Below are 18721 nucleotides of genomic sequence, written 5' to 3'. Positions count from 1 at the left end.
TGTTTTAAGCCGGACTCAAGCATATTTCACTTACTTATATTCGGCAAACATTGAGGTGGGTGAAGACCGGTCAGAACCCGGAGGATATCTACGACTACCTGCGTGTTGCTGACAGATTTTTCCCATGCACGATACGCTGATTTGTTGACAAAGTATTGAACGCTGTTTTCAACACGATTTCGGAGACACCAGGTATAACACCTCGTATGGTGACACCACAATGCCGCCGGACTAGTATTTCTCCGATTGGCAATTCGTGAAGGTGACGTCCCCATGTCCAGTGTTACAAGAACTGACGTCCCCTGTGTAACATCGGCTTGTCCCGTGATTATAACTCATGTCCCTTTGTTCTGGTCTATTTAATTAAATAGACACGCATATCTGTGGCAAGCTTTTGAAGTACGCTCCTTTGTCCAATCAAAATACATTGCTATACATTTCATCCTGGTTGTACATTACTTCAGTTTCGTTCACGGGCTACACAGTGTACTATTATTTATTTTCGTTCTATGTGATAAAATCTCATAACATACGGAATATTTAGCCGGTACGACATCATTTCGATGCAAAATAAAAGACTATAAAGTGCACGTGAGTAAAAAAAATGAAGAAGAAAAATGAACTCAGCTTATATGTGGGGAACGGTGTTGTTTATCTTTATTGATTTCGTACATGCAACTGTAGACTGAAACATAAACGCAAAGCTTTTAGGAAGCCGGTCAACACAAAAGCCTGATGGCAGATGGTGGACATAACGGTATAGGCTTGTGCCACAAGGATGTGTTTTTCTCACCTTAAGATCAACTGCAATATTAAAGAGATAAAAAGATACAGATGAAACAAAATGACACTGACGAAATAACAATCAAATATAAAACATTGTATTAAGCAATGCACATGTATCATGTACAGCTGGGACTACTATAACAGAAGTGTTATAGTAGTCCCAGTTTTCCATAAAATGACCAAACATGGTATGCGGTGAATTTTAATATATCAGTTATGATTGGCGTTTGTGTATTGCAATAATTAAAGCTTAATTCATAAAATAACACATATTGTTCACTTTTACAGAAGTAAGTAAAGTACAAATATATACTTCAAAAAGCCTAGAATGGTCGTAATATTTGTATCGATGAACAACGTACATTTTAGTACGCATTGTATGTACAAGCTGGTTGACTGAATATTTGTGCTGGCATTCTCAGTAAAGATGACGTATTTCATATTGTCTTAATTGCGAACGTATGCTACATAATTATGCATGGATATGGGGTGAGAACCAGAACAGCTTTGTGAGATCGGTACATCGTCTGTGCGACGGCTATGTGGTGAAGTGCCGTCCTACACGTAAAGCTTAGCGGCAAAGCAAGAGGCGCTTCGTTGTTTGATCTATCGTGTCGAGCTTATCCCACGAGCAGGTGTGCTGACTCGAATCGTTGACGTTTAGACACATACTGCCATCGTTATACACCATATATCAAAGGATCCACACTTGAGGAATAAAGATGTTTGCTTACATTTCTAACACAGGGGACAAGCTAACCAATAAAAACGGAAAAGTTAAATTATTCTTCTCATTGTGGTAAGAAAGTACACATATATTGATATACATTGTGCATATGTGAACGGTCGAGCACACGTAGATGCATTTCAAACTGACACAATCTTCTGTCGTCGACACCCGTGTTTCTAAGTCAACCCGTCGGAGCAGATTTGTGTGAGCCACTGTTCCGTGTCACAGACAAATTTTACAATGTAGACATATTAAACTAGCCTACCTCGAATATGTTCAACAAATGACTTGCCCCACCCCATACCTTCGTGAAAATAAACTATAAAATTTATTTATTTATTCATTTGTTTTACGCCGAACTCAAGAATATTTCACTTATACGAGGGCGGCCAGCATTATGGTGGTAGGAAACCGGGCAGAGCCCGGGGGAAACCCACGACCATCCGCAGGTTGTTGGAAAACCTTCCCACGTACAGTAAACTATAAAAACACTGTAAAGTAATGTATTTGTAAAATTTGGCTACAAAGAATGTGTGTGGGGGTGGGTGGGGGTGTGGGTAGGGTAGGACGGAGAGGGGAAGGGGGGGGGGGGGTACATCCTTATATTTCACTTCTTAGACACTTCATTTTTGAAGAGCAATATCCTTACCGAAATTGATCTCTTTTACAAATTTATATGTATTTTCACATTTACATAGATATATACACACACACATGATACATATGTTTATGGCACATTGAAAATAACTTCTGCAACTAGATACACAAAGTGATAAAATGCTAATAACACTCCGTTAGAAGTGCAGAATAACATTAATATTCATCTTCCCCTTCGTCGCCTTCTCCCTCCACGGAGTCCACTCCAACCTCCTCGTAGTCCTTCTCCAGAGCGGCCAAATCCTCACGGGCCTCAGAGAACTCGCCCTCCTCCATACCTTCTCCCACGTACCAGTGGACAAAGGCACGTTTGGCGTACATCAGGTCAAATTTGTGATCAAGACGAGCCCAGGCCTCAGCAATAGCCGTTGTGTTGCTCAACATGCACACGGCTCTCTGTACCTTAGCCAGATCACCACCAGGGACGACGGTTGGAGGCTGGTAGTTGATGCCGACCTTGAAACCAGTGGGACACCAGTCGACGAACTGGATGGTTCTCTTGGTCTTGATGGTAGCAATTGCTGCATTGACGTCTTTGGGCACGACGTCACCTCTGTACAACATGCAACAGGCCATGTATTTACCGTGACGTGGATCGCATTTCACCATCTGGTTGGCTGGTTCGAAGGTCGCATTTGTAATTTCCGCAATGGAGAGCTGCTCGTGGTAAGCCTTCTCGGCAGAAATGACTGGGGCGTAGGTTGCCAGTGGGAAGTGGATACGTGGGTAGGGTACCAGGTTGGTCTGGAACTCGGTCAAGTCGACGTTCAGGGCGCCGTCAAATCGAAGAGAAGCCGTGATGGAGCTGACGATCTGACCAATCAGACGATTGAGGTTGGTGTAGGTAGGACGTTCGATGTCGAGGTTACGGCGACAGATGTCGTAGATAGCCTCGTTGTCGACCATGAAGGCGCAGTCGGAGTGCTCCAGGGTGGTATGGGTGGTCAGGATGGAGTTGTAGGGCTCAACCACAGCAGTTGAAACCTGGGGTGCCGGATAGACAGCGAATTCCAGCTTGGACTTCTTGCCGTAATCGACGCTGAGACGTTCCATGAGAAGGGAGGTAAATCCAGAGCCGGTGCCTCCACCGAAGCTGTGGAAGATGAGGAATCCCTGAAGCCCAGTACACTGGTCAGCGAGCTTACGAATCCTGTCCAGGACAAGGTCAACGATCTCCTTGCCAATGGTGTAGTGACCACGGGCGTAGTTGTTGGCAGCATCTTCCTTACCTGTAATTAGTTGCTCGGGGTGGAAAAGCTGTCGGTATGTCCCAGTGCGGACTTCGTCTGAAATAAGATAAATCGCAATTTAAAAGAATATTTTCCAATAGATAAACAGATTTTACATTTTATTTGTTAATTTAGTCAATACGTCTTCACTGTTCTTTGTATTTCTTTATTAATTAAATAGAAGATTACAAATCCCTGAAATCTTCTTCATGTAGTAGGCGTATGCAATTTCTATCACTGGTGAAATGATTTCATTAGTGTTACATCTCGCTATAAAAATAAATGTTCAGACCAAGCTATATCAAGCTCATAAACTGGAGGAAATTTTTAGAAACTCATTCCTCCTGTCACTTATATGTATAGACTACAACTCACCAACAACAGTAGGCTCAAGATCCACAAAGACAGCCCTGGGGACGTGCTTCCCTGCCCCAGTTTCGCTGAAGAAGGTGTTAAAGGAGTCGTCCCCACCCCCGATGGTTTTGTCTGAGGGCATCTGACCATCGGGTTGAATGCCATGTTCCAGACAGTAGAGTTCCCAGCAGGCATTTCCGATTTGAACGCCGGCCTGACCAACATGGATGCTTAGACACTCCCGCTGTAAACCAAATGAAATTTCATGTGAAAATAAAACATGTAAATCAGAAACGTGGAATAAAAGAAGACAAAGATCAAAAATCCATGGACATTCACGCGAAAGATGTCAAATGACCCCATTGTGCAGCCAATGTGTATATGACTCGCTATTATGCCATTCCAAGCATGTTGATTGCTTCCACTGATCTTTAGGTGAAAAATATGCAACAATGTTTCTATTGCCATTAGTTGGTTTAAATTGGAAAGTAGTTTGGCAATATTGGCAGAATAATTCATGCAAATCTGTAGGATGCGTCCAGACAGGTCCCCAGAATGTTTGCATATGGACGGGACATCGTATCCTTCCAAAATCACGTTGACCTCTATATAAGTCATTTATGAGGCAAATCCCTCGTGCAGTTTCAATTATTATGACAAAGGTATTTAAACAGAATTTGATTTATTTCATGCCATGACCACAAGACTCATCTGACAATCATTGGCAAGGAAGACTAAATAAAGTACAGTTACGAACCGCATGAAATATAAAACGTCTTAAAACATACTGCAATTGGCATAAAACCAGAACATCAAGTTCAGTTAAATCGCTGCACGTATGAAACAACATTGAAATTACGTGTGCGCGCTGTAATGATTGATATAGTAACTGTATACATTTAAAGACTACGCGGTGTAAACCGTGTCTGCTACGTTAAATAGCCATTACCACGTGAGTACGTTGCTTAGTGACACAACAATAGAACCACAACGGTCAATGTTTGCTCTTCAGCTTTTGTTCAATGCTTTTATTATTCGCGGCTTTCTCTCAATTATCGCTCAATTTTTGACATCATCAAAGTTCACTGAAAACCAATAATATTTATTCCAGTAACTAGGTCACTGTCACAATTGGCCAACACCACAGAATCAGCTTTGTTGCCCATGGCAACAAGCCTATTTGGCTTTTCAAATAAGACCGCGCGAGGTAATTACCCGGCGCTTACACCGATAGTAAGTGAATGATTTTTGTTTTATGTGATGAATGACCGGATGATCTGAACTAGTCACGGTCGTTGGTTTTGTTTAAACGTGTTAAATGATCAGCTGCTCTCAACTAGTCACGCTCAGTAGATTAAGTAGGGGTGATTTATCAACAGACTTTGTGTACATGTATATGTTTATCCTAATCCAGCTTTTGTTGCATATTTCAGCTGAGGCTTTTTCTCAAGTGCCTAGAGAAGGTGACTCGTTTCTTCCCGGTACTCAGATTTCCTCTAGCCTTAAATCGTTTATGATCGCCGTCGTATAAGAGAAAAATTTCAGAGCATGGGGTGTTAACACCAATCAATTAACTGCACAAAATATACAAATAGGTGCTTGACTATTTCTATAACTTCACCAAACAATAATGCGCAACTAAGAGCCTAGGTCAGGGAATTTGTAGACCGCCTGACAGTCGTCGTTTTGAATGAAAATTATCGACTTTGACATTGTCAACAATGAAGTAAATAAATCTATAAAAAATATACAAAAACCCAAACCTGAACGGTGTTTCAGAGCTTTTTTCTGTTAAAAATTGCAACAACAGCACAAAAGATGTGGCACATGTGTTTTACTGGTCCATTGGGATTAATTTAAGATAATCACCCTAAATCTATGTGAACACAATTTTCGTTAGTTCAGTGCTCTCAAGAATGGTTGACATCTACGACGACGGTTATAGGTTGACGTGTGGAGAAGTAGAAAACATTAAACCATTGGCCTTCGGCAGATAACTGACAGATAACCCCCTAAGACTTATGCCAGAAATTCAAAACACGGCCACAATTAAAACCTTTTGCGCTAGGACATTTGTAAATTCATCACTTGCCACAGCGCAATGTACCACAGTTAGAGGTCTGTAATGATATGAATTTGGTGTTTCAAGCACTTACTATTTATGACTTTGATTTATGACTATGATAATGCGAGCCCTGGCTTAAAGGGTGCTCGAAACAGCAGAGAGTAATGTGCTTTTTCACATCTGAAACCGACTTATTTAGGCGGGATAAGCTGTAATTTCACGCCTATTTCACGACGCTATACGTTTTCAAATTTCCAATCCCCTAAGCAAAAGTTAAGACTTGAATGTGTATTCTAAAAGCCTATGATTTATTCAAAACATCTACTGGTGTCTCCGCACATGCGCATGCAACGTGTTCATTAGGATATGTGATCACATTTCACAGATATTCAAGAATTCATTAACGTCAACCATGGCCCCCACTAAGTGTGTAAATTATTCAGTGAAAGAGCTGATTTCGCTTTTGAAATTGTCAGCCAAAAGGTAATTCATTATTAAAACTCCTTGGCCCGTGCTATGCTATTAAAAGATCTTGTTTCTATACACTGTAAAAATGTTGAGTTCAGAACTGCTCGCTTTGTACCTAGCAACAGCATTTAGGTTAGTGAACAATTTTGAATTTTTCCTATAAGTGGATTAAATCTGGGAATGGGCCTCTAAAAACTTTGTAGTGTGAATTTTGACACGATATTCACGTTTTTCATTTTACAGTTAAAGGGTTGGCGAAGTTCTGTGTCTACATACATTGCATGTTAACATTTAACACTGAATACTATTCGTGCTCAAGAATATTTCACTCATGCGACGGCGGCCAGCATGGGAGGTTTCCTATATCCAAAAACACATAAACTCTAATCAGTGAAAAATTCCGAAGTTTGAACCTCAAACAACAATCGCTAAGATAAACTAATGAATGATTTATCCCGTCTAATGGCTTAAATGACACTACGTTGATGACATTTAATTTATCAAAAGCAAGATACGATTTTAGATATCATCAAAGGCTTTATAGATTTATAGGCTTATATGCATGTACATTTAACTGGATAATGTCGGCAAAGTAATTGCGATACATACCATAATTAGTCCTCTTTTCTTCACCTCGTAAAGTAACTGATGAAGTAAATCGAGTGATCCCTCTTACGATGACCTTAACGTGTCTATTAAAGGGGTGGAACTGATGGAATTCGTCCAGGTTTACACGGAAATATAATGATGCTGAAAGCTGATGATGTTGTCACCATGGTAACACACGATTGTTTGCGAAGAGCCCCCATCATAAACTAACGGTAAACAGTGTGAAGGATGAAAAGCCAGATGGCAAGGTGTTTGTTGGATACCATTGATTTTTAACACCTCTCGTTAAAAACGGATTTTGCTTCATTACCTATGCCAGTAGGTGTCATGAAGATGTTGATTAACAGGGCGAGGCAAATTAGCTGTCGAGGAAGGTGTGGAATACACGAAGGGATCAAAGAATAAACCAGGGGAAGGTGTTTGGACTGATACTGTTGCGCTAGCCGGGCGTTTTACGACAGCTTGCAACATCACCTGTATTAAGCCTACTCTATAATACTATGTAGGTGTGTAAATTATTTTACTGTTTGCATTCAGAGGTGTTTCGTTGGACCAGAGATAAAAACTGCGTTCGCCATGGTCACTTGCACACAGCGCTATCCCATGGGTGGGGATAAATAACCTCTAGCCTCTTAACAAATGAGGTGGCGATTTCGAATCCTGGTGGTGTCCACCTGATTTTTCGCTCTATAGCTTTGTTGGTTTTTTTTTTTTTTTTTTTTTTTTTTTTTTTTTTTTTGTTTTTTCTTTTTTTGTCTTCTACATGTAAAAAAGTCTACCGTCAAATAAATGAAATATACTTCAACGCGCAATAAAACACCAAATCAAATAAATAGTTAAAAAATTTAATTTAACCGCCATTACACTTTTAAGGACTACTACTAAAGGAGTGCTAAAATTATACTTGCAAACGATACTATGTAAATAAGTATGACCTTGGACATAAAATAAAGAAAATTTTGTGTTTTTCTCCTTGCAATCGTTTCCGGTTTAGCCTCTTTGAGCTCTCAGTCCTTATCGATTAGCATTTATTCCATCACTTGATCATTGCTTGTCTCTGGTTTACTTTTCTTTATCCATCGTATCCCATGTAAGCCACCGACCACACCCCAACCACTGTTTTGGGTCCGTCGAAGACCTAACATGCACACACACTCTTTCTGACGGTCATCGATTTTGAATTCTTTGCCGTACGCAACGCTCGTTTTAAATGATTAATGGTAAAATGAGGACAGCTTTCATGGCTTACCGATCCACTGTCGCTGGTGATACATGCTGGCTCACACAGCCGTGCACACGGGATCTGTTTGTTTTGTTGCCGTGGTACACATCCATTCATTCACACAGAGCTAAACATACAGGGCTAAACACTTGTGGTGGCGGTGAATAACCGCGATGCTCTGACACCGGGCAGTCCAGTTGACCGAACTGTTTACTTACATGTAACAACATGTTACAGTGCTAAAGTCGTTGTCCAAATAGACATCTTCTTATGAAGTTGTGCTGTAAATCGTGACACCTTTAAAAAGGTTATTTACCGAGGGTTTGGGCAAAAACTTCATATCTCTAATCCAATCCAATTTAAAGAATAACTCAGATTATTTTCAATTGATTTATTTATTTATTTGATTGTTGTTTTACGCTGTACTCAAGAATATTTCACTTATACGACGGCGGCCAGCATTGTGGTGGGTGGAAATTGCCTTTTGAACAGTAAATAATCAGACTCGTAATTTTAAAGTTTTAATAACTTTATAACCGATTTAAACGGTAACAATTGCACAGATGAGGTTAATATTATGTGAAATGTAATTATTTGGGCTATTCTAAAATAATAGCGAAAATTCGAATAGATTTACGCTGATTTATTCTTTTTTTTTCGAAAATATCCGATATATTGTCTTTAAACCGACAGCTAAAGAGGAATATTACGAGCTGAACTGCATATTAAGATTCTTAAGCCACTGGTCAACCGGTGAATATCCAAATAAGGATGAATACAATGTAAAAGTATTAAACAGAATGAGAAATCAATTTACGAATATTACCAGCTGAACTTACTTCATATTGAATATTACACTTTGCGTCTGTATTTAACCGCAGTGTGGCAGACAGAATATAGCTTAAAGCAGAACTTCCTTAATGATTGGGCAACTGACAATTACATGTCTATATAGTGTCGAAATGAGGACAAATACCATGTATACATTTAGTACATAAAACAACATGGATATTTCCTCGCCTCCGTGCGAGACCTTGATCCATACCAATAGGCCTATAGCAATTAAATGAGGTCTTCGTGTGACTGACTTATTCATTTGATTGGTTTTTTACGCCGTACTCAAGAATATTGGGCATTATGGTGTGATCATGTGTTTGAACATGAAATTTGCTGGAGATCACCACTGTAACATACACCGCGAGACATGCTGCGCTTAACAATTGAGGTTATGCTGGCCCTCAGTCCGGCTGTACATGGGAAGGTCAGCCACCAACTTGTGGATGGTCGTGGGTTTCCCCCGGGCTCTGCCCGGTTTTTTCTCACCATAATGCTGGCTGCCGTTGTATAAGTGAAATACTTTTGAGTACAAAGTAAAACACCAATCAAATAAATAAAATAAATAACAACTGAGGTGACAAGTTCGAATCCATCTATCTTTGTTCCTGCAGGGGTAAAAATCTCTGCTTCTATATGGTAAGATTCATCAGTTTCTTGACAAAGATCGGTCTTTTACTCCCTCCAGCTGCTCCGGTTCATACCAGCCATATATAACTGACCGCTGTTGTATAATTGAAATATTCTTAAGTATATTACATAAAAAAAAATAATATTAAACAGTGAGGACTATACACCGTATCATGTTGACATGCGTGCTAATATCCAGTGATTTATTTATTTGACTGGTGTTTTATGCTGTACTCAAGAATAGTTCACCTATATAATGGGGGCCAGCATTATGGTGGGAGGAAACCGGAAAGCTAGAGACCGGATTGCTGGCAGACCTTCTCACGTAGGTCCCTGAGGGAGCCAGGGTGAACTGGACATGAACTCACAGCGGCCACTTGAGAGATGAAAGGCTTCTGGACAATTACGCCACTCTGGTATACTAACCATCTCGGCCACGGAGGCAAAACAACAATCAGACAAATGGATAAATGAAAAAATGGGCCTTGATCAGTAGGTGTAAATATACGCCTAATTACTGTACTTGTGGCGAAAAGCCATTCAGGGGAGATAATTAATGCGCGTCATCGCGAAAATGTGTTATCTGCCCCTGTGGCGTTCTTTAGAAATAGAAGGTAAAATGTAGTGGAGGGCAAACAAACCGAAGAAGAAGTTGGAGACAACTTGGAGAGGAGAAAATCCAACTGATCGTAAATGTAAGGAAAGGTCATTGTCCTAAATTATCATGGGGAAGCGCATTACTTAACCATGCTGTATTTGTCGGACGTCGCTGGTTTGCACGTGCGCCTGTCTTACTCATCCGTGGTCAATCTCTGACGGTGACAGTTGACAATGAATCTCTTCAGTTCGCAATCACATTCACACTGTCACCCTTTTCTGGAGGTGCAAAACTACTGTTGCTGTGTACATCACGTGTCATAGGGCATGGCGTTAGTTCATTCAAGAAACTGCTTTTCACAGTGAAGATCTGAGAAACGGTTAAACGACAAACATGAAAACAGGAGAGAAACTCAGGCTTTATGATTCTCTAGGAGTTGTAGAGATTACATGTAAGTTGTAGTCTGACCCATTTCTCAAATGTTCATTGTCCAAAGGAGATTCTTCATTGAATTACCATCACTGTAGCATGTGACAGCAAACTAGTCTTTCAACCAATCCTATCATTTTCTGACCCCGTGTAAACCCTTTTCATGCTAAATACCTGAATTTAATCTGCAACTCTATTTCTTATACTGACCTAGCGTCGTAGTTTCAGCGCTTACAGTGTTTAATTTGTACTCAGATTTAGACCAATTATCTCAAGCTAATGAAATATATCAAATTAAATACAATACATGTATGTCCATCATGACAGCACGGCCATCATATGCCTGCGTACACAATTTAAGCTATAGTTCTTCAAAGCAAACGATCCACTACTATCCATTGGCTGTTAAAAACTGCCAGTGTAACATTGACGATGTAACCTCAAGAGCCATGACAGTTTCAAAACATGGGATGAGCTTGAATCATATGATATTCATTTACCTGATAAAACTAAACATTTGATTGATTGTAAGTTAAAAAACCATAATCATCTAAAAACCATAACCCAAATCAGACAAGCCTGCACATTTATAATACTGAAAAGGGGGACTTGATTAAGAACTGTTGATAAATGTTTTAGTATTGTAGTGTTCTGAGGTAGTTACTGAAGTACAGTCCTATAATTTTCCAGTATGACCAGTTGAAATATTAACTCCACCAACAGGCACTTCAAAATCAAAACTTTAGAGAGATTGTTGAAAATTCCAGGAAATTCACTTCTTTCCATGTTAATAGAGAATGTGACAACGAGCAGAACTGAGTCGTGACTTTATTCATGTCATCCTGTAAACCAGCAATGTTAATAGGTGTCTCTAGCTCTCGCCTAAACAGGGTGTCTCAGCGTATTGCCCTACCGGTCATTACCCATGGTAATATGAGAAGGTATACACATGGTAAGTGTGCCTGCTGCAAGAGTCGTACTGCATAGTCATTTCTTCCTGGAAACCATCACCCTGAGTCTCACCAATCTTTTCAGCTTGCAGCCCCTAAGGGCTTGTGCCTACATTATGAGGAATACTGTCCTGGCCTATCTGTCTGTCTGTCTCTCTGCCTGTGTGTACTGAATTGTGTGACCACCATGTTTGTATACATGTACCCATTTAAAAGAAATTCATGAATATTGTCGGAGATGATTACTCATACTTGTGCCTTTTGTCCTTCTCATCTCTATCTGTGCATTGGTTTACATATTAATGGGCTTTGCATAATTAGCAGAATTTTGTCAATGCTGTATCCCTGACCACATAGTTTTGCACAGATTATCATTTTGACTTAAACCTCTAATTTTTAACCTTTTCAAGTCTATCCTACACATTAATATTTTCTGTGTTAATACACTTAATTCTGCATATTAACTCACCTAGTTTGCATAATTAACTATCAGCATGAAAAATCATTGTTTTGCAATTTTAGTCTGACCTAGATGACATTACTACTTTTTCCTGTGTTGATCTTTTGTGCTGGTGTCAAGCATTAATGTTAGGTTCATCCATACTATATTCTCCCTGCAGGCCTAGAAGGGCCTATTATTATGAGTTAGTCATTTGTACTTTACTAAAAGTATAAGTGGCAAAAGTGGTAAAGAATGAGTGTGAATGTAGTGACAGCTACTGTTAAAATATTCTGACTGGCTTTAAACTTTGCTCAAATTGTAGCCCCATTTGGGCAACATCAACTTTTGCTTTATTTATTGCCTCATTTAATTGCCTCATCAAAGATTTAAAGATTTGCAAAAATATGTAAAGGCAAAAGGGAAAAAAGAAAAACTTGATACTGTTAAGGAGTGTGAAACTCACACGATTCCTATGACTGGAAAATGTGACTGAAATCATGAGCAACAACAAAACATTTTTAACTCACTGTATATTTCATCTTGTATTAATAACATACCAATCTGCATATAGCTATAATGCCAAATTAATCAAAATCAAGGCTGTATGTAATGCATGTATATATGATATTAATATATAAGCAAGTTCAGATGTTTTTAGGATGGGTCTAAAAACATCTGAAGGTCTATTTCATACAAAAAACATTACACGTGGAATGTTCAGAGCTTTATTCCTATTTTTGTCTGTGATCTGGTTGAAAGAATAGTTGAGTAGTATTATGATATACTATTATAAATAGTATTATTTAACAGGTCAAAATTTGGTACAATGCCAAACTTCAATACATAAGCTACCTAGGTTCATCATCTTTTGACCATTGACTGACAGAGAGACACTTATAGTTTATGAGGGCCTCTTTGAATGATATCTATCACCACCCTCTATCAACCAAACCAACCATACTGTCAACATATTTTACTGCTGATGTCCCATTAGTTCAGTGCTATGTACAAATGTAGCTATGAAAATGGATACTATTCCATGAATTCGGCACGCTCCCAGGTTGAATATTACTGGTGTATTAAAATATTTCTTAAAATTAAACATTAAAGGTGGAGAGAATGTAACAATTACATAAAGTTCAGATGAAAGGGTGTGAAAAGTTAGTTGTAAATGTGGCCTTCAATATTTTTTTGATTGTTTAAAAAGACACTTGAAAATAATTTTTCTATGGTTGGTATTTGGGACCACCTTTTGGTACATACAGTCTTTGTGTAATAATGTTATAAATGATGATGTAACACAAATAATAAATATATTTTCCCTAGAATTTGGTTTTTTCAGCTGACAAATGTGTTCAACCTGGATTTTGCTGATATTTATATTTTTAAGACATTCATTAATATTATCATAATTCCGATTAAAAACATATGTTTGGATATAAACCACAAATTTACATTCAAATATATTTATTAGATATGCATAACATCAGTATTTAAAACATTTTTAATTTATTATGCTAGGACCATAACTTCCAAAAAGTGGTCCAAATACCCACCATACAAAAATATTTCTAAACACCATTTTTTCCTGATAATAAAATCAAAGAAAATATTAAAAACAATATTTATAAATAAGTTTTGACACTCTTTCATCAGACTTTGGCATCATTTTTATGTTTTCATCTCCTTTACTTAAATATTAAGTGTTTTTCGTAGATTCGACAGAGATTGCGCTGTAGATTTCAGCCCCAAACCTCTCTAGATCTATGAGTACTGTTGCAAATTTTTTTATGGAGATTGACTGGTGAGACATATATCTGCATATTTGACTGCTCAACAGCATTGTAGCCAAATTGTTGCTAACCTGGTGTGTACCTAGTTGCATAAGGACTGACACAGTGCTATGCACTTGAGATATCAACATTCCACATCATTGTGACCTCATGTTTCTGACATAGAACCTCCATTACAAATTGTTGCTAGCCTGGTGTGTACCTGGTTGCATAAGGACTGACACAGTGCTATGCACTTGAGATATCAAAATTCCACATCATTGTGACCTCATGTTTCTGACATAGGACCTCCATTACAAATTGTTCATAATTTGATTGGCAGGACCATCCAGTATTGATCTACAATCTAATTTCTTTTCCTTTGAAACTTCTCTTTCTGAGTGTTTCAGCAGCTGGTAATTATTTAACTTATTAAAATAATGCGGTACTTTGCATTTGTTCATCAGCATCATCATCTTATTCAAAATTGTAAGTATATTGTACAGCCGTATGTATAATTTATGTAGCTGATCAGGGTTAGGCGTAGATCTGCCAGAATAACATTTCATGCAACAGTGCATATGTAATAATGATGGTGGTAAGATTCTTTATGAATGTATGCGTCGAAATCGACATTCTTTTTCCAGCTGTCATCCAAAGCGGACCTTCCAGGTCAAGAATTTAATGGTAACTAATTTACAAATTGGTATCTCTTATCTGCATTGTATACAAAACCCCTTGACAGTGTAATAAACTTTTCAAATTTCAATTCTCTAGGGCTTGAAGAAGCAAGGATACAATGGAATCCACGGAAGTGGACTCGGAGTCGGCTTGTTCTGGAACCAGTGAGTTCTGGAAGAGACTATGTACGGCTCTTCAGACCGGACGGTGTGACCGTTTCCAGTCAATGGTGCAGGACCACAGGGAACGCTGGGATGAGGCCTCTCAGGGAGAACTCCGGAATGTTCTAGTGGTGATTGTGTCAAAGAACCTGAGACGTGTTCTGGATTTCCTGGTGTCCTTCTCCGGCAATCCGTCACGCATCGTTCAGCAGGCTTGTCTCAGAGCTATGCACAGTGATAATTTTGACTTCTTCCAGTACGTGCTCAAAGAGTTTGGCCATCTTGCTAGCAATGGCAACGCGTTTGCAGACAGTGAGAATAATCTGTTGCACGTTGCTACCAGCCTTAATCGAACGGCCTTTGCAAAACACTTGCTTTCCCTCGGTGTTGACGCGAATGCTTCTAACGTCTCAGGTATGACCCCGCTAGGAGTTGCTGTGACCAAAGGACACGTGGAGGTGACGAGGTTACTTATCCACTCCGGGGCGTTGACATGTAACCCGTCCAGCATACATCTTCTGATGCTAGCCACCCACCTGGGCCACGCCGACATCGTCGACGTTCTACTGGAATGTGGCCTTGGCCAGACGGAATCCAATCAATTCAAACAGAACGCTCTGATGGTGGCCAGCAAGAAGGGCCATGCGGCCATAGTGAATCGTCTCCTGGACGCTGGTTACGATGTCGAATGCTCCGATCGATTTGGGTACACGCCTCTTATGTACGCAGTTGTTGAGGGACACATTGATGTCGTGAAACTCTTGTTAGAGAGAGGTTGTGACCCTTTAAGCAGGCGATGGTCCGCTAAGGACACCGCTTTACACTTCGCAGCTTCTTACGGCCATGTGGAGATCACGGCTCTGTTGTTGGAGTACATCTCCGACCCGGACATTCCCGACTGCATAGGCATCACACCTTTATATTTGGCAGCAGAAGAAGGCCACTTGAACGTGGTGGAAATCCTGGCTCCTAAGTGTGACTTGTACAGCATGTGTGGGGACAAAGGACGGCCGCTGGATGCCGCGGTGGAGTACGGCCACCTGGACTGTCTAAAATACTTCCTGGAGCACGGCGATACTGTGATGATCAAGGACAACAACGGACGGACGCCGCTAATGAAAGCGGCTTGTAGGGGACATGTGGACATGGTGAAGTTTCTACTGGACAGAGCCAGTGATATATCGGCAGAGGATGACTTGGGAAAAACAGCACTGTCCTACGCCGTACTGTCAATGAACCCCAAGTGCGTTGAAGTCCTTCTCTCCGCAGGAGCGTCGGTTGGAATTGTTGACTCGGATGGAGTAGCGTTGCTCATGGTTGCCATCAAAGTGGGCCAGCCCGCAATCGTTTCCTTGTTCATTTTAGCCGGAGCTGATCTGGAGAGAAAATGGCGGGTAAACCGTGCTCTGGACCCTCTCTATCCGTTAGAACTGGCCGTGAAGCAGGAGAATTTTGAAGTTGTGCAGCTGCTTGTGAACGCTGGCTGCACGATTTCCATGGAGGATATCACCAATCACTGGAATAGAATGGAATTTGAGAGCGGCGTTGGTTATCGGCTGCATCCTTTACCAGGACAGTCGGGATCGACCATGTCTTTAACGAACGATAACGAAGCTGTGCGTTCTTATCTGAAGAAACATGCGGCAAAACCGTATCCACTCAAGTGCCACTGCCGAAAAGCCATATGGAAATCGCTCCCCAAGCCATATTGGTGCTCTGTGGGAGACCTCCCAATTCCGAATCTTATCAAGGACTATTTGTTGATGGCGGAAAGTAATTCACCGGCGCTGCAGAAATAATGGGTAGCGTAGTTCATTTCTCACGAAAGACAAAAAATACCCTGATTTGAGCAGTATCACTACATCAGCCAGAGGAGATAACATCGGGTTTGTCGGCTCCAACTTAGCAATCTGTAATATCGCAGAGACAAAGTTGATTTTTTGTCTACCCTCGGTTCCACAAAGACCTCAGGTATTTCTCGAGTAGGTTCCACACCGTGGGGTGACTCTAGTTTCTCTGTAAATGTGGTGCACCTTCTGTATAGTGAAGCTCGTTAAGCAACCATGTGGTTCACATGAATCACAATCTAACATCAGGGAACCACGCGTGTCGTGTCACTTTACACCCATGTGCATGTGTGCCATTTAGACTCAGGATCCAGTTCAGTGTCACCATTTCTCACCAAGAAACCTTTAACAATATGTAAAATACTGTAGCATAAAGCCATCAGATGAGCATTTCGATACTGTGTGCTGAGTGTGCAAAAGGGATTACATGGCCCAAAAGCAAACTACGAATGACTTTTCGTTAATATTATTGTAAATATTTCCATCTGCAAATAAATGAATGAGCTAGTTTTCAACAGGGATAATGTATAACGCATTATATAAATAGATTGTTCAAGTTGCCTATGGGTTGTGAAGTACTAAAGCTTTGATCTTGACAGATTTTACAGTGATAGTTTACCGCATCTAATAACTTTCAGTGTGCAGGGGTTAGAAATGGTTTCATCTTATAACTGTCAGGGCCCACACGTTAAATGTAGCTACATCCAATAAGGGTATCTGGCCACACGTTAGCAGCGTCCTGTTTCCTCTAAAATTTGGGACACCTGGTCTGCTCATTTTAGCAAATATATATGTAATTCTAGCATCAGTATTGAGTTCTTTTTTCTCACATGGTTAGATCATCTAATGAACAACATACTCCTATCTTTACCTTTCCAATAGGCTGGTACAGAAATGTAATATTCTGTTTTCAACACTACCAATATCTGTCCCAAATCTTAGAAAAATTAGGGTAACTACGTTTGATAACTCTCTGGCTTCTGGTTAAAAGTAACTATTGTACATTTTACGTGTGCACCGTATCACTTTGAGCGATCAGGGGGTAGTAGTAACTATATTTCACAGCATATTATAAATATCTATATGTGATAACTCCTAACTACTCCTAGGGGCAATTTATGTAGTTTGATGTTCACGTGCCACTCACTCAGACACCGGGATATGTATATGTAGATTTTAAAAAATATTTTACTTTATTCAAGATGGCTGACTTTTATTGCAGCCAATAAATCCACACCGATAGTGCACTTCGTGGGGGAAATTGTTGATGGCATTGTACAAAGGTTTCGTCTATAGTTTTGTATAACTTATTTTGTTAAAATTTTAATAAACTGTTCAAGTCACAGTCGCATTGAATGCGTTTTTTTGTTAACATTCAGTCTGACATATACTTTATTCTTTCCAGATTAGCTTTCAGAATATGTAGAAAGGAACCTTGCCAATGGATCTCAGCTCTGTAAAAATTACACAAAGTTCAGCTGAAAGAGTGAGAAAAGCTAATTGTGGTCTTTAATACTTTCTTCGCTTTTCCTTTACGAGAAAAAGACACTTAAATATAATTCTTGTATTTGGGACCACCTCTTGGTATGTATTGTCTTTGCGTAATAATGTTATAAATGAACATGTAACATTCAACACATGTTTAATAAATATATTTGCGCTAGAATTTGACCTTTTTAGTAAACAAATGTGTTCAACATATTCATGTTTTCAATGTATTCATAAATATCATAATTCAGATTAAATGCATGTGTTTGGGTGTGAACAACAAATTTACATTCAAATAAATTTATTAGACATGCATCACATCCTTATTTAGAACACTATTGTGTAAACACGATATATACCAAGAGGTGGCCATACAAAAAGTTGTTCAAATACCTTTTTCTCCTGAAAGAAAAACTCTAAGAGAATATTAAAGACAGTACTTGCAAATAAGTTTTCTTTCAGCTGATTTTGGCATCATTTTTATGTTTTCTTCTCAATTACGTCTAGTATGAAGGAGGACGTTGGTCATATGTTTGGAGGTCTTCTGTTCCCACTGGCGTCGTACAGCAGTGTACCAAAATTCCCTATAAACGACATATAGTATGGGCTTGTTACTAAGCTAAAATGACTAATGACTGCTCGACTGATGTCACTTTGGTGTGACCAGATGATTGTCACATATGGTGTCTTTCATATAATTCTTCAGTGATGCAAATAAACAGGAATGTACATCAAGCGGACAGGAGCCTGTGGCAGGTGCTTCGTAAAA

The 18721-nt window shown here is 39.6% G+C and overlaps 2 protein-coding genes across 2 annotated transcripts; one reads left to right on the top strand and one right to left on the bottom strand.

Moving 5' to 3' along the window:
* Positions 1-640: 640 nt before the first annotated feature.
* Positions 641-6982, bottom strand: LOC135478020 (tubulin alpha-1A chain-like). Its single transcript, XM_064758278.1, has 3 exons — positions 6899-6982; positions 3778-4000; positions 641-3459 (listed from the first exon to the last, which is right to left on the bottom strand). Exons 1-3 carry the CDS (start codon positions 6899-6901, stop codon positions 2330-2332), a joined length of 1356 nt encoding a protein of 451 aa, XP_064614348.1. The 5' UTR covers positions 6902-6982; the 3' UTR covers positions 641-2329.
* A 3223-nt stretch (positions 6983-10205) lies between these two features.
* LOC135478018 (ankyrin repeat domain-containing protein 50-like) lies at positions 10206-18002 on the top strand. The gene is made up of 2 exons (XM_064758274.1): positions 10206-10279; positions 14553-18002. The coding sequence occupies exon 2, from the start codon at positions 14575-14577 to the stop codon at positions 16414-16416; it is 1842 nt and encodes a 613-aa protein (XP_064614344.1). The 5' UTR covers positions 10206-10279; positions 14553-14574; the 3' UTR covers positions 16417-18002.
* Positions 18003-18721: the final 719 nt, after the last annotated feature.

The sequence above is a fragment of the Liolophura sinensis genome, chromosome 11 (genome assembly GCF_032854445.1).
Source record: "Liolophura sinensis isolate JHLJ2023 chromosome 11, CUHK_Ljap_v2, whole genome shotgun sequence".
NCBI classification, from domain to species: domain Eukaryota; kingdom Metazoa; phylum Mollusca; class Polyplacophora; order Chitonida; family Chitonidae; genus Liolophura; species Liolophura sinensis.
Note: the sequence above shows the minus strand (reverse complement) of the source record. Positions and strands in the feature narration are given on the sequence as shown.

What these genes read in the sequence shown, in the direction of transcription:
- LOC135478020 (XM_064758278.1), bottom strand. An exon ending in TCTTGAGCCTACTGTTGTTG is followed by an intron (nt 3,460 to 3,777) that starts GTGAGTTGTAGT and finishes ATCTTATTTCAG; the next exon opens with ACGAAGTCCGCACTGGGACA.
- LOC135478018 (XM_064758274.1), top strand. Translation starts at nt 14,575, where the DNA reads ATGGAATCCACGGAAGTGGACTCGGAGTCGGCTTGTTCTGGAACCAGT.